This window comes from Suricata suricatta, chromosome 13 (genome assembly GCF_006229205.1).
Source record: "Suricata suricatta isolate VVHF042 chromosome 13, meerkat_22Aug2017_6uvM2_HiC, whole genome shotgun sequence".
In the NCBI taxonomy this organism is placed as follows: Eukaryota; Metazoa; Chordata; class Mammalia; order Carnivora; family Herpestidae; genus Suricata; species Suricata suricatta.
Window position 1 is genome coordinate 8,231,356 of NC_043712.1, and position 16,117 is coordinate 8,247,472.

General features: G+C 58.9%; 1 protein-coding gene across 1 annotated transcript in view; it reads right to left on the reverse strand.

Moving 5' to 3' along the window:
- Nucleotides 1-12,656: 12,656 nt before the first annotated feature.
- LMX1B (LIM homeobox transcription factor 1 beta) overlaps nt 12,657-16,117 on the reverse strand; it is a 10,968-nt gene continuing 7,507 nt past the window's right edge. The window contains exons 3-7 of the mRNA XM_029921077.1: nt 15,815-15,996; nt 15,575-15,652; nt 15,369-15,435; nt 13,210-13,374; nt 12,657-12,901 (exon numbers count right to left, since the gene is read on the reverse strand). Of these exons, the coding sequence (XP_029776937.1) occupies nt 12,744-12,901; nt 13,210-13,374; nt 15,369-15,435; nt 15,575-15,652; nt 15,815-15,996 (650 nt within the window). The 3' untranslated portion in view covers nt 12,657-12,743. The remainder of the gene's footprint in view (nt 12,902-13,209; nt 13,375-15,368; nt 15,436-15,574; nt 15,653-15,814; nt 15,997-16,117) is intronic.

Consider the following 16,117-nt stretch of genomic DNA (forward strand, 5'->3'; position numbering starts at 1 on the left):
TGGGGATTAGGATTTTTTCTTAAAGCAAAGCAGTGATAAACACAGGATACAAGACAGTGGTTATCTGCAGGGGTGTTGAAGGGGAAGCGAGGGGTGGAACACAGAGGAAGATTCCGTGGCTTGGGTAGTGTTCTCGTTCTTATCTTTGCTTCTTGTTCAGAGATGTTTTTATGCTTCATAACTTATATTAGTTACACATTTGCCTGGCGTATGTATCAAATATATTGAAAATAAAAATAAACCCCACTTCTATGCTTAAAAAAGATAACAACAACAAGAATAACCAAAAAAGGACAAAGAAAGACTGCAAGAGAAAGCGTCCGGACAAAGATAAAGATAGTAGGTCAAGGTAAAATAGGACGTAGGAGTGCCAAGGCTGCCATCGAAGTAGAATTCAAGGCTGAAAGCATTACATGGGACAGAGAGGAATGTGATTTAAGGAAGGAGGATGCGGGACACTTGGGTGGCTCAGTTAAGTGTCTGGCTTCAGCTCATGATCTCACAGGTTGTGGGTTCGAGCCCCGCGTCAGGCTCTGTGCTGACAGCTAGCTCCGAGCCTGGAGTCTGCTTCAGATTCTGTATCTCCCTCTCTCTCTGACCCTCCCCTACTCGCACTCCCCTACTCTCAAAAATAACTTAAAAAACCATAAAAAATTAATTAAAAAAGGAAGGAAGATGCATTTTCTGCGGAGCATAGAGCAATCACAAACTTTTGCACCCAGAACGAAGCGGCAGGCACCCCTAACTAAGCAGAAGCTCCAGGAAAACCACAATCATAGCAACTTGCCTGGATACGCCCCCAGCGCGGTGGTCGGACAGTCCTTCCTTCAGCGGTGCTGGGGGCCGGGCCGCTCTGGAGCAGGGCCCTGGCTCGGGGGAATCGCCGCTAGGACAGGGGCCCGCCTGCTCAGTGACTTGGAAATGGCTCCGGGAGCGGGGCCAGGCTCCCAGGCGTCCCAGGCTGATTGGTCGGCCTCCCAGCCCCCGTTCCTGCACCTGCTCCTAATCCAGCCTCCCTCTGGACGAGCTCTTTTCTCCTCCCTCCACCCACCCCATGCTTGTCCACCCCATGCTTCCCACTGGGGAACTTTCTAGGTTCCCCAATCCACAAGATTTCTTCTCTGGATAATTCTGGTGGGGGGGGGGGTTGGGATGTGGTGGGGATGAGGGCGGGGCTTTAATCTGTGAAAATGAACCCATTCCCCCCCTCCCCTTTCGAGCACGTTCCTGTTCCCATCTGTGCTGATCAGCTGTGTGAACTTTGCAAATTGCTGAGCACTCTGAGCTCTGCCTTTCCCCTCTAGACCTCCTGAGGCGATGATGTAAGAGGCACAAGCTGTTCCTGTCCGGCTGGCTCAGGAGGGCGGGGGGGCTTTCTGGCCTCCAGTCTCCCCTGCCCCGCCCTGCTTCTCTGGTCCCGAGAAGCCCACTTGCTGGCCAGTGCCTGGGAAGCAGCTTACAATGGGCCACACCCCTCAGCCCTGCCTTTGAATCGTCGCCCCTGTTCCCCTGGGAAGAGGCCTCCTCAGTCGTCCCTCCGGCCATTCCAACCCACTCTTGGCCTGGAGCCTAATCTGGTGAAGCCCGCTCCACCCTTTGGAAGGGCAGAGTTGCAAAAAATTGGGAGCTTAACCTGTCTGTCCCGGCCTTCCCTCTGGGTAGAATTGCTTGTTTACACAGGTAACCTGCTCTCAGGATCTGCCGCTCACTTAGCAAGCTCCTTTACCCCTCAGAGCCTCAGTGTTTTCACCTGTACAATGGGGAAATCGTAATACTCTGAGGGACAATGAAATAAGCACCTGGCATGAAGCAGCGATTATTACTGTCCTGGCCATCACGGTTATGGCCACGTTTCTAGATGTTGGCAGGACATTTTATAAACAAAACTGTCATTTGCAGGGAGTGGACCTCATGGAGAGCTGCGCTTCACTGTTCTGCGGAGCGTGACTCCAGTTTTCTGTGCTTGTCACAGTCTCTCTGTTGGGGGACATTTTTGCGAAGGGTGTAACCTGATTATTTGCTCATTAGCAACTCGGCACCAGTAATCCACTTTTTCAACTGAAATCTGTTGGCTTATGAAGCTCCCCACTGCCTGGTCCTGTGGGGCGGCCCCCAAGTTCCAGCTTTGGGGTGAGCTGAGGGGACCCCGCGCCAGGCAGGTGCTCATGGCCACCGGTGCTCTGATGTCAGGGAGGATATATGTATTTTACTATCGTATGAAACTATTGTTTTCATTTGTTCTCAGGAATCTCTGACCGTAGGCAGTTGGATGAGATCCACAGGAAAAAATGTCCCCCAAACTGTATCTCCTCCTAAATGCCAGCTCGAAATCTCTGTACGTGGTGGGTAGAGTTTTCGCAAACTGCATTTGCATAAACAGAGTGGGGTGATGTTGCAAAACCGGGAGTGGGGGAGGTACAGGTGCTGTTTGTTACTGCGTCCTGTTAAGATTCAGCTCCTTTTTTTTTTTTGAACACTGATTTTTATGCCAGTGACTTGGAAATATTATCTCATTTATTTACCCAATAAGCTTGTGAGATGCGTACAGGTTTTAGTCACGACTCTTTGGTGGCAAGTGACAGAGGCTTAATTCTAACTAGCTTAAGTAATAAAGAGTTTTATTAGCCATTTATTTGTTAGCTCCTTAATGGCTCCATTAACGGAAGGCTTTGTCGGCCTGTCCACGTTTGGCCACAGTCTCTAGGGCTCCCCCTGGTGGTACAAAGCATAACTGCCAGCATCCGGGTCGGGATCTCAGAAGGTGCCCGGACAGCATCCTTGGACCAATCACAGGCCAGGAGGCATACACCACAAGATTTGGGCTGACCCGCAGGGACAAACTCCCACTGCCCATGCCTCGATGCCTCCTCTGAGGTCGTGTGAGGGCCAGGAGTCTGTCAGTCCCAGGGCATAGGAAAAGGAAGGCTGGCATCTCATGAAACACATCTCCTGGAAGCTTCCTGGGCCTCTAGGGGGTGGGGGAGCCTTGCCATTGCCAGTGCCAAGGACAACCCCAAACACTTCCTCCAGTGCCTTTGGGCTCCTCTTGGCTTGGTTTTCTGGGCTGAGAGTTAGCTTCCTGGGCAGGCAGAAGTGAGGGGCACCCACGAATAATCTTAGCCTTGTTGTTTGAGTGCCTGGGGTGGGCAGGGCCCTGTGCCCAGCTCACTTACTCCTGTGACCCTCATGACGGCTCTGTGCTCACGCCTCAGTTTATAAGCAAACCAAGGCTCGGGATGGTTATGAGACTTGTCCAGGGCTACGCGGCCAGTGAAGAGCAGAGTCAGGACGAGAGCTTGGTAATGCCGCTCTGCACACTCTCCAAAGCTGGGGGGGGGGGCGGTGCAGAGCCCCCTCCCCACCCCACCCCCAATCCCCAGAGCCCCAGCGACTGAAATGGTCAGAATGAAATACCCCTGATCGGGGGCTTCCAGCTAGGACTCGAATCCCCTGTTCTGGAAGCATCCGTAGGGGTCTGTGCTCTATGGGGGCGGACCTGGATCTTGTTCCAGTGAGGGAGCATCCCTCACGTGCCTGGGGAAGCTGAAGCTGCCCTGGGCCCTGGGCGGGGCGAGCCCGCTCTCCCTCTTTGAGGAGCAGGGGAAGAGAAGGGGCCAGGGGGTGTATATGTGTGTTGGGGCGGCGGGAGGGGTGGGACTCAGCAGTTCTCTGCCCACCCTTGTGGTCCTCCCTCTGGGCTCAGGGAGGCTGGTTCCCCAGGAGCCAGGGCACTGATAATAAGTAGTCTCTCTCTGGCTTTTAGCCTCCCCCAACCTTAGTTCCCTTACCCATAAAATGGGGGCAGTGACAGTACCTGCCTCACAGGTCAGTGTGAGGAGTCAGTGAGATGCGCAAAATAAGGCTGGGAGTCGCTAATGAGGTTGCTATTTTTACTCCCCTTCCACCTCCCCTTGTTTTCCTCCTCCTGTGTCTTTGTCACTGCCCCACCCTGGTTCAGACCCCAGATCTGCCATTTCCTAGCTGTGTGGCCTCAGGCAGGTTACCTGACCTCTCTGAGCCCATGTTCCTGTTCTGTATGCTGGGAATGCTCACACCTGCTTCTCAGGGTTGTGATGAGGAAAGCACCGTGTCATCCCCGTGAAGCTCCCGCACAGGGCCTGGGGCACAGAGGCCTCTGCGGAGGAGGCTTTCTTCCCTCCTTTCTTCCCTGGCCGGAATCAGCTGCCTTCCGCTCGTCTCTGAGCCCAGCGGCGGCTTCGACTCTCACCTTCCCGACTCCCGATCGCCACCTCGTGGTCTGACAGGTGACTGCAGGTTCTGACGTGAAATTCCAACTAGCTTCTGGTCTGTCTCGGGGATTTAGTAGCAAAGCACCCCAAGGTTTGTTGTGGGGGGGACTGCTCGTAGAAAGGTCCTGGGTATTCTGCGCAGAGGATAGATTCACAAGGGGCTGCCTACTCACGAGGGGTCCATTCCCACTAGATTCTGTGCTAAGAACTTTCTGTGCATCACTTTGTTACTGATTTGACTCCGATTTGGTTCAGAGTTTTCCAAGTGAACAAATAAAGGCTCCCGGGATCACGGTGGGGGCCCATCAAGGGTCTCCAGGCATTGAAATGTATGTTTCTCTTTATCTGTAGAGTGGGCAAGGGTTTTTTGTTTATTATTCCTCTTTAGGCCACAAATAGATGCATTGCATCTATGTGTCATTCAAAGTCTCCAAGTGCGCTGACTTTACCCTCAGCTAAATCAGAGAACGGGTTGTGTCAGGTGCTCCTTCAGTGCCAAGGGCCTGGTGACTCCTGGCATGTGCAGTGTGGGTGCTGGCAGCACCAGGGACCTTACCTCCTGCCATCTCTGGCCTTTGGGTCCTGACTTCAAGCCAGATGTGCCCCATACCCCTGGTGCCCTGCCGCTCCCATCTCTGAGCATTTGCTTGCTCTGGCTGTTACCTCCTCCAGGGGGCTTTCCCTAAATTTTCAGGCACAGCTGACAAGCCTTGCCCCTTTGAGGCCTCTGTGACTCTCTAGTAGCTTCTGCTTCAGCTCCCCCAGGCAGACCTGCGTTCTGAGAGGGCTTCGGGGCAAGAGGGGAAGATCAAGGGGAATGAGCAACTGGGGGCTGTCTCTGTTCTCCAGTCAAGCCCAGGGGTTGCTCTGAAGTCAAAGCCATAAATAGAGTCCCCCTGGCTGGCTGTCAGTGCCCGGGGTCAGATTCTGCCTGGTATGGGGTCCCAGGACACTAGAGGCGAAGAGGGCATCTGAGGCACACTGGCGCTGCCTATAGGATGGGAACTCCTGGGTGGGGGGGAAACGGGAGAGCAGGGTCTTCGTCCACCTGGTGGACGTCACAGCCCTTCCTGCCCCACGGGGCTGCGAGGAGCAAGTGGAACAGAACGCGCAAGGCTAAGCATAGCGCGTGGGACATGGAATGTTGGGCAGGCAGCCGCTGGAGAGCAGGCCAGCGTCACTGCCTGGCCCGGGGGGATGCCGTCCCCGTCATGTCAGGGGGCTGCAGGGCTGGGTGCGGTCGCCCTCCTTCTGGCCATCCTCCTAATGCCTGTCGGACCACCTGTCTCCCTGGCCATCTGTCCAGGCGGATGCTCATTCTGTGTAGCAGTGCAATCCCTCACCTCTAGTCCAGGGCTGCCGCTGGGCAGGTGTCTCTGGGCAAGCCGGGGGATGGCAGCAGCGGGGGGGCTCTGGGGGGCAGAACCACGCAGTGACTCGGACACCCTGAAGACCCAAGTTTGTAGGGTGGGCTCAGAATCACGGTCCTCTCCTGGGACCGCCCCCTTCTCAAATTACACAGGATCCTTGACCTGGACCCCACGTTCCCGGGAGGAATCACCCTGGAGCAAGTTCTCTCCAAGCTTTGTTTCCTTTTCATCTGTGCAATGGGATTAGAGCTGTTCTGGCTGTTGTGAAGGTCGGTGGGCTGAGGTCTATGACCGGCAGTGGTGGATGGCTGGTGTTTATTCTGTTCCAATCTGCCTCCAAACGGGGCCTGGAGGGAGACCTCCTCCCACGCCCTCTGTGCCTCCGGGGACTCAGCCTGTGTCTCCCACCCCTCCTGCGCCTTCACCTTCTGGGCTGGGGAGAGAAGACAGGCAGGAGACCAGGGAGCGCTGGATTAGCACAGCTCCTCCTCCCCACCCCCCCTCCCCACATTTTTTAGTGACAGGATTTTAAACGGTTGCTGTAGGCAAGAGACTTTACAGCTCGCTGCTGGGGGTGGTGGGGGGAGCTTGGAGGCCCCTCTTTTTTACTTTTAAATTTTGTAATTTTTTTTTTTTGAGAAAGAGAGAGAGGGGGCAGGTGGAGGAGAGGGACAGAGAGAGAGAGAGAAATCCCAAGAAGGCTCCACACTCAGCATGGCCAATTCAGAGCTGGATCCCAACCCTGGGATCAGGACCTGAGCCAAAATCCAGGGGGATGCTCAACTGACTGAACCACCCAGGCGCCCCCTGGAGGCCCCCCTTGCAGGAACCTGGGGCTGGGGCTTGGGCGTGAAGACCCAGATGAGTCCTGTCTCTGTGCTGTGTGCTGGGCTGTGACTGAATATCTCTGGGCCTCCGTGAGGCCACTCTGAATGTAGGAGAGTTTCCTTGATCCCCAGATCCCTGAGCCTGACCTTGGAGGACCATGGGCTTGGGGGGACAGCTGGGGTGCTGGTGAGGCCATGGATTTGCAGCCTAACCTGCGCCCTGGTTCTATTGCCCCTTTTTAGCTTTGTCGTACTGAGCCGATCACTGCCTCCTTCTGAGCCTCGGGTTCCCTTCTGAACAATGGGACCTTAAAACTTGCTGTTCAGGGTGTTGTGGGCTGCAAAGGAGGACATGAACTGGAGTGCCCCCACTAGTCTAGATTCTGGCTGTTAGAATTACCCGGAGGCTGCAGGGTTGACCGTGCCCCCTAGGGGGCGCTGGTGCCCGGGCAGAGGGAGAGCAGCTAGAGGGGGCTTCCAGGTAACTGTGGCCATAGCAGTGGGGACCCAAGGCTGAGAAGGAGCAACCAGAGAGGCGGGGGGTGGGGGTGGGGGAACATTAGGACGTCAGATCTGTGGACGTGAGGCCCGGAGGCCTCCGGGATGCACACATACATGAAGATGCACAATGATACACCCACGTGTGAGTATGCGAACATCTTCACCAACACACAGAAACACCTCCAAGACTCTGTGGTCCAAGGACAGCCTTGCTGGTAGGCACTGCTGCACAGGAGACCCTGAGACCGCAGACACGCAGCTCCGTGTGAAATATCCAGACAAACCGATTCCCCGAGCTATTTCCATGGATACCCACGTGTACACACGTACAAGAACACTGATATTCCCCAAGGTACTCTGACGAAGTTTGAGACTTCAAGGAACGCAGCTCCTCTGTGCCTCTGAGTCTCCATCCACCCTCCCGTCTCTCCTGGAGCCCACGGCCATGTCCGGTCCCAAGTCCTCATGATCACTCCGGGGTCGCCTCAGCGTCTTCATTCTCCCGTCTTCATTCACACTCCCCCGGGGCAAGATCACCATCACCTTGTGACCCTGGCCTTGTGACCATCTCCCTGGCTGTTGAGCACCTGTGTGCTCACCCTCTTATCTTTTCGAGGCCCCCAGCTCTGCTCCCAGACACCGCTGCTTGGATGCCCCAGAGACCCCCAGGCCAGAGTGCTTCAAGAACCCCCATCTTGGTGATCCAGCCGTTGCCTTGACTGCCCTTCTTGGCTATCCCTAGGATCTGTCCCCTTCTTTCTCCCCACTGTTACCCCCCCCAAGTCAAAGCCATCACCACCTGTCACCTAGGTGACCCAGTCAACCTCCGTGCCTCTGGCCAGTTCTCTGAACCTAATCGGACCTATTCTGCACTTGTCATCAAGACCCTGGGTGGTCTGGTCCTGCCTCCAATCTCATCATTTCTCCCTCCTGCCCCTCCCCAAACTTAGCTATTCTTCTAGTTGAGGAGATTTACACGATTTTGCCTGCCCCTGAAATTTTGCACAAGCCCAAAGCACGGCGGACACTCCTCCCTACCTCGTCTCCTCCCCACCCGTTAACTTCTGCTCACAGCTTAATACGTAGCTTCTTCCAGAAAGCCTTCCGGGATGCTTCCCCCCTCCAGGTGACGCTGAGTACTCCCTAACAAGGCCTCTCCGGCCTCTGCTTATGGTACAGCCTACCTCCTTGAGTCACAGACCACGCATCACTGGTTCTCAGCCTTAAGCTGGCACTTAAAGGGCCCTTCATGTTGCTTGGGTGAATGAATGAATGAATGAATGAATGAATGAACGAGAGTGCTGCGGAATGGGAGAGAGCGGGCTGAGGTGGATGCGTTTGTTTCAAGCATGGAGGTGATCAGGGTTGGGACAGACCCAGGATGGGGAGACGAGGATTATGGAAAGGGACAGGGAATGGGTCAGGGCGGGGACAGGGCCCGAGGCCTCCGCCTCCATGATCTGCTGTCCCTGTTGTCCCTGGCGAAACCCCTCACGCCTCTCGAGGGCCCGGCCCCACCCCGCCCCCCAAGGAGAGGCGGCACAGGCGTGTACAGGTTGGTTTATTTACAAATATACTGATGTCTCATCTTTTGTTGTTTCCATTTTCTGCTTTTGTGGGAAGAGGCAGAAGGTGAGCGTGGAGGGCAGGGTGGGGGTGGTGATGTGGTAAACGCTAATAAATAATTTAACAATGACAAGTTATTAAATAAAATGTGTCTGGGGATGGCGGGTGGGCAGTGAGAGTCTGTACAAGGGACACAGAGGAATGGCCGGCGGCCGGTCCCCACGCCCCGCTGGGCTGGGGGCCCCAGCAGACAGGCTCATTGCAAACTGCACCTTCCAAGGGCCAAATGTCGGAGGGTCTTTCCTGCTCCCCCAGCCCTCAGGCCTCGTGCACCCGGAATGTGAGTGTGTATCTGTCTGCGAGCCTCCGTGTGCACCCGGGTGTGAGTGTGTATCTGTGTGCGTCCGGGTGTGAGTGCGGATCCTCTTCCCCACGGGGCGGAGGGAGCCCCGGAACTGCGGGTTCTCGGTGAGGAGGGGGACGTCAAGTCCTCAGCCCTGGTGGTGCCCAGAGCTCCGGCCCGGGAGGGGTCAGCTGCTAGGTCTCCTTCCCGAGGCGCCCCATGCGCGTGCGCAGAGCACGAGAGGGCCCTGGCTCCACGTGGCTGGGTGGGCGGGGCAGCCTCACGGCTAAGGGGCAGCTGAGCCCCCGACGACAGGAGAAGAGGCCACCCCAACCCTGTGATGGGGGCCTGACCTTGCTGGGGCCCTGCTTGTCCAGAGGCAGTGGGCTCCTCCCCTCCCCCTCCCGGGAAGCCTAGGAGCATGGCCAGCCCGCATGTAGTGACCGCTTCGCCTGCAGCTGCGTGGTCTGACCTTTGGAACCAGGGTCCCTCTGTCTGTGTGGCCCCCTCCAGGAGGCTCCCCGGAGCAGGCAGCTGAGGCTCTGGCTGGGGGCAGGACCCCACCTTCTTGTCTCTCCTCTGCCTCATTTGCTGTGTTGATCGGGCCAGATTCCTTCCTCCCTCTGAGCCTCACCTTCCCCAGCGAGGAATTTGGAATTGGTTTTACTCGGGCGCTGCCCCCTGCTCACTTCACACTTTCTGCCTCTTCCTTGGGGCCAGACCTTTACATCCGTTTCTCTTGGGCCTCCCACCCCAGCCACCGCTGATGATGGTCAGGGTGGGGAGTGCCCCTGGCTACTTTTTGCGCCCCCAAGTCAGGGCTGCAAGTCCTCCCACATGAAGTGGGAAGAGCCTGTTGGTGGCAGCTCTACCCCGACTCCAGCGAGCCTGCTTGTCTCTGCGCGCTTCTGCTGGGTGACCCTGGACGCATGCTTCCTTTCACTGAGCCTCAGGCTCCTCACCTGAGAAATGGGTCCCCACTAATGTTTGGACAGGGCTGGGTCCCAGCGTGAATGGCTCTCTTTCTAGAAGAAAGCCCCTCAAGGGTGGGCCCCTACACCTTCTTCTGTGTCTCTATACCCAGTCCAGGGCTGGGCAGAGTGGACATCAGTGTCTGGGGGGCACCCGAGGGAACTGGGAGCAGTGAGCTGTAGCATACGGCAAGGACCTTATCATGACTGATGGGGAGTCTCTGGCCCACGGGGCTCTCTACAGTCCCTCTGGCTGTGACCGTCCGTGGGACCGGAGCATGGGGGGGGGGGGGCTCTGTACCAGCTCCGCATAAGGAGCCACTAGTGCACAGAGCCATGGCTGGACTTGGGAGACTGTGAGGCCCCCAAGCAGGAAGAGATGCCCTCCAGGGGCTGGCAGTTTCCTATGACAAATCATGCCCCTCTGACCTGGAGGCCGCTCACCAGAGAAGGAGGATGAGGGGCTGACATGATGCCCCTGCTGCCCCCCCCCCCCCCCGAGCCCAGGTCTTCCAGGTGCGGGTAAAGGGAATGGACCAGATGACCATTCCTGAGGTTCCTTCCCACTGAAGAGAGTCTGGGGGAAAAGGGCCAGGGCTCCTGGGGGTGGGGGGTGGGGTTTGGCCCTGGGCCCACCCCAAGTGCCCTCAGCATGACTTGGACCGTGTGAGCACAAGAGAAGGAAGACAGCATCTCTCGAGAAATCAGCGTGGCTGCCTTAAGGGACCTCTGGGGGCCCAGGATGAGAGAGGGCACGGCTGGACTAAGCTGCAGAAGAACAGACCACAGTGGCCCAGGTCCCTGTGGGAGTCTGTGTGGAACGAGGGAGGCACGGGCCAGGCTGGCCGCTGGGCCCGAGGGGACGACTGGGCAGCAGGACCCCGATGACAGCTCTGGTGAAGAGCCTGGGACACTCGGGAGAAGCTGAAGTCTCCCCGCTGGACAAAGGAGCAAAATCACAGGGCAGGCTGGCCAACTCTGAAGGTCCCAGGGAGGGTGGGGTGGAGAGGGGCCCAAAGGCGGAGAGAGACACCCATCGCTCTATTCGCTCAAAGCCTGGACTGGGCAGATCTCAGGGCGGGGGCCTAGAGCTTGAAGTTAGAAATAAAAGCAGGTCATGAGCAGCTGGCCGAGGATACAGTGGCCACCAGAGGCCAGTGAGGGGGTCACTGAGAACAGGGCCCTCACGTCCTCTTTTGACAGGGTTAGAGCTGAGTGGACAGGAGTCGGGGGTGATGCCAGTAGGCCTGGCTTCTGGCAGGGCATTTGACAAAACGGGGCTGCAAGTGCACCGGAAAGATCCTCCAAGGGGGCCGACTGGTTCCTGGGCCAACGCCAGACGGGGAAGGGCCCTGAAGGTTCACAAGCCTTCGGTAAGAAGCACAGGGCTGACTCCTGACGGTCAGATGTGCTCAGGAGGGACAGCGAACGAGTGGTCACAGAGTTGCGGGTGCAGAGAAACTCCACAGGCTGGACTGAATCAAAGAAGAGGAAATGTAACAAGTCAAAAAGTCAAGGTCCTTCACTGGATCTAAACAAGAGACGTGCCTCCCCCCCTTCCACACAGAAGGGAGATGTGGCTCGGCTGCCTCACGGGTGAAGGGCAGGGGATTCAGTGACAGAGGGCAGGGTGAGTTTCCAGGTTACATGGCCAAGACGGTGCACTGGATTTTGGGCCACATTAACAGAGGCAGGGTGCCTAAAGAGGGGGAGGTGGCTGGCGGATGGTCAGTGGGAAGACGGGGTGATCCCTGCTTGACTTTTAGAGGGAAAGCTGGAGCCCAGCTGAGGGTCCAGTTTTAAGAGGAAGGGTTGGAGAAACGGGAAAAGTCTGGCTTTGAGAAATGAAGACTCAGGGCTGAGAAAGGCAGAGGCAAAATCGGCAGAAAACGGCAGCTGATGAGGGGCCCGAGGAAGCAGCGGGCTCCTTGCCACTGGAGGGATGCGAGGAGAGGTGAAGGGAGCCACACTTCAGGTGACGAGCCAAGCGGGGACTTCTGAAGTCGCCCTCCCGCCCGGAGGCTCTGCCGCCTGTCCTCCCTGGTTCTGGGGTCCTGTCTCTGCTCGCGCAGCTGGTCGGGTCTGGGGCTGCCCTGCCGCCTCAGGCAGCACCTGTTCAGGCTGGGGTGAGGATACATGTGGGTCCCCATGTGTTTCAAGCCCCAAACTCTCTCCTGCCCTATTGCTGTAAGAAGAGGGGGTCCCCGCCCCCGACTGGCCTCTTTCCCCTTCCTGACACGGCAAGGCTGACCCACAGAGCGCCTCTGTCTTTCAGCTCGTCTACACGTCTACGCGCATATCCGCATGGGTGTGCCTTCGAGTGTGCGTGTGTTTGCAGGGGAGGCTCAGTCTCCCCTCCCCGGGGGGCTCTCCCCCAGGGCAGTGCCTCAGTGGGCTTGGCACACCGGCCAAGCTCTTCCCCAGGTCTGTTCCAGGCTCAGGCTGGGACAGGTGAGCCCAGGCTGGCAGGCCTGCCCCGGGAGGTGGGGCGCAGGCTCCTACGCTTCTTGCAGGTAACGGGCACCGCACGCACCGCCGCCCTGGGGCAGGCACGGGGGCCCTGCCTTGGCCTAGGCCCGGCCTGTGGAGGTTGGCTGGACACAGAGAGGACGTTTAAAAAAATAGAGAGAATTTTAGCTTCCCAAAAAAGAGATGGGTAGGGAGAAGGAGGCGATGGAGGCTGAGGTGGGGCTGGGAGGCGAGTGGCTTTCCGAGACTCTGGGTCCCTGGGGTGACACGGTCTCTGTGGGCAGGATACAGCCCTGCCCAGGCTGCGCCCATCTGCCTGCCCGGCTGGCCCAGGGAGGGGCACTGTATGGCTGTGTGTAGAGTCTGTGCGGGCGGTGGGGCTGGCTGCGGCGGCCCCAGGCCTGCCCCAGGACCCTGGCCCAAGCGTCCATGCAGCCAGCTGGCTCTCAGGAGGCGAAGTAGGAACTCTGCATGGAGTAGAGCCGGTCGATGGGGTTCCCCACGCGGGCCTGCAGGGAGCCCACATCCGAGGAGCCCAGGAAGCAGTCGCTGAGGCTGGTTAAGGAGGTATCGCTGTCGATGTCATGGAAGATGGAGTCGTTCCCTGGGGGCAGAGGGGGCGTCAGGGGCCAGCCTGGGCTGGAGCTCCTGGGGGCCCTGTCGGCCCTGCAGGCTGTGTGGCCAGAGGTGAGGAGGGACAGGAGGACCTGTGGCAGCAGCGCGGGACCCGAGGTGCCGAGGGCCACGGTGGGGTCTCGAGGGCGCCCCTTCTGTCAGGAAGAGGCCGGTGGGCTGTGTTGGCAGGGCCTGCCCGGCCCGGGGATGGGAGGTGGCTGTCCTGGCCCCAGACCTGCCAGGTTGGGCAGCGGGGAGGGGCGGTGCTGGGGCAGGCAGGGGGTGGGGGCGGCTTACCATAGGGGTTCATGTGGTCACCTGGCATTTGGGGAGGCGTGAGGCCCTGCTGGAAGGGGTCGCTGCTGCCGTAGGGGCTCTGCTCCATGGCCACGATCTGCTGTTGTGGGGGGGCCAGCGGCGTGTAGGAGGCCATCATGCCCTCCATTCGACTCGACAGGACCTCTGGGGACAGAGCACACCTTCACCGACCAGCCCTTTCCGCTTCATCCTGGGGTCCCCCCCACCCCAGGAGCCCTCACAGATGGACCTCAGGGGTTCCCACGGACTTCCTCCCACATGCCCCCCAGTCCAGGGTGCCCATGCGGTCCCTCTGACCTCCTCCAGACTTCCATAGGTTGCCTACGGTCTTCCAGGGCCACTGAGCCCAGGTATCTGACCCCTGGCCCCTTCCCCAGACACACACATGCTCTAGCTCCTCTTCAAAAATCAATTTATCGAAAGCCACAGACTACCCATCCCACCTCCCCCCTTCCTCCAGTGGCCCTGCCCTCCAGGAGCTCACTACCTGGCAGAGACAGACACGAAGCAGGCAGTAATCCTTCAATATGTGGGAGCAATGAGCTCCCTGCATCTGGGGGGCATCAAGGTGGGGCCTGCATCCAGGCCAAAGAGCTTCAGGGAAGTCTTCCTGGAGGAAGGGGCCCTCTACCTCTATGTGACTTAAAGAATCAGCAGGGGTCCAACCGTGCTAGGGAGCAGGCATGCCAAGTTGAAAGGCAGCAAAGGCAGGGAGGGGAGAAACTGCTGGGTGGGTGCATGGGCTCCAGTGCTGAGAACGAGACAAGGCCAGGGGTGGGGAGGAAGATGGTTCCTTGGGGGCCCGAGCTGAGTGTGGGTTCTCTCTGAGGCTGTAGGAAGTCAGGGGAGGGTCTCTGCCAGGGAGGGGCGGGCTGGGGGCTGGAGGCAGAGACCATGGAAGAAGTGGAGGGAGGGGCTGGGGTCTCTATAAGGTGGACGGAGGAATGACAACCCCTGGGAGGGGCATGGGGGGCATGGGACAAGAAAACCACTGCCCTACTTGGCAACTGAGCAGACACAGCGAATGTAGGACAGGAAGGGTCAGAGGTGACTCCTGGTTACTGGCGTGGGCACTGGGTAGGGGGCGGTGCCCTTTGCTGAGATGGGGTGGGGAGGAGGGGGGAGGAGCGGGGGGGGGGGTGGTTTGTGTGGATGTGGTAGCAGGGTGCCCTGTGGAGTACAGTATGGGCTGTGATGAGCTCAAGGGGGACCTTGGAACATTCTCAGGGAGGCACCCGGGAACACCAGAAGGTGACACATAGCTCAGAAGGTGGCAGAGAGACCAGAGACAGTGGCTATGGCCCCAGGAGGCTAGGCTGGCTTCGGAGAAGGGACAAGGGAGGCAGAGGAGTAATGAGTCCGAGGCTCAGGCACAGCCGGGGACACTGGCCTGGCCCTGAGTAGGAGGGGCCGCCCATCCCCCTGGTCTCACCTGGGACCAGACAGCTCTAGGGCCCCCACTCCACTAGGACAGTCCCGAGAAGTTCCTTGGGCCCTCCCTTCAAGGCTCAATGTCCCCATGGGGCTTGGGAGGCCAACCCCGGTCCAAGAAATGGAAACAGCATTTTGGCAAAGCCCAGTGTCCAGGGGCCTGGCCACTGCCCCTCAAACTGGCTCCTTACCACCCAGCAGGGACCCACCCTGAACTCCTCAATGCCCTGCAAAAGCTCTCTGTTGAGATTTCTCCGGAGACTTCTGCTGAATTCTATCATGGGCTGTGGGGTGTATGGTCATGTTAAAGGGCCCAGTTTTGCCCCTTACAAACTGAGCGACCCCAGTGAGCCCCTTGGTCTCACTGAGCATCAGCCTCCCCTGTTGTGAAACGGGCCGTGACAACGCCCTTCCCCTCGTGGGTCTGTCAGAGTTAAGCGAGGCAGGGCATGGCCAGGAGAGAAGGGTTTTGACCTTGAAAATTCTGCCACCCCTCCAGGCAGCCCGCCCTGCCATCCCTCCTCCTGGCCCCTGCCCATGGTCCCCACCGCCTCTCCTGACCTCACCAGGTTCCCAGGCAGCAGGTCCCTGAGCCCTGATGGCCCCCGGTGGAAGGTGTCAGTTGGGGGAGGGGGCGGAGGGTGGGATCTCATTACCAGAGGCTGAGCCTGGCCCCCCGCGCCCCCCGCGCCCTGGCCCCGGCTCACCTTGGCCCAGCCGCTGGGAGTTCTGCTGCTCCTGCTGCTGCTGGTGCCGCCGCGCCAACTTCTTCATCTGCAGGGGACACAGGCCGTGCCAGTCCCTGCCTCCCTGCCCCCGTGCGTCCCCAGCACCTCCCATCAGGACCCTGTCTTCTGCCCGCACCACCCCCCACTCCATCCCTGCCCAGTAGGGGTGATAGGTGGCCTCTCACCTTGGCTCTTTGGTTCTGAAACCAGACCTGGACCACACGCACACTGAGGCCCGTCTCCGCTGCCAGAGTCTCTCGGACCTGCCCGGAGGGAAGGACGCAGATCAGGCTGGGGGGCGGCGCAGGGGTCTGGGGGAGCTGCGGGATGGGGGGGGCGGTTCAGGGAGGTCCCCGCCCCCAGCACTGTCTGGAAGGGCGGCGGGCATGGGGTGGCAGCCCCACCCCACCCCGGCGGCCCCTCACCTTTCGGCAGGGCTTGGAGGACACCTCGAAGGAAGCCTTGAAGGCTCTTCGCTGCTGCGTGGTGAGGATGGTCCGGGGTCGCTTGGGCCTCCGGGGGTCCTTCCCGTCGTCCCCACTGCCCTTGCTCTGGCCGCCCTGCCCCTTGGCCGGCTTCATGTCTCCATCCTCGTCCTCACTCTTCACTGCGAGGCACACACCCAGCCCATCAGCTTTGTACACGGGTCTCAGCCTTGGGCAATCTGTTGCCCAGTGGGATCCCATTACCTCCAGCCAACACCCGCCAGGGCTGGCCCCCCCGGCACT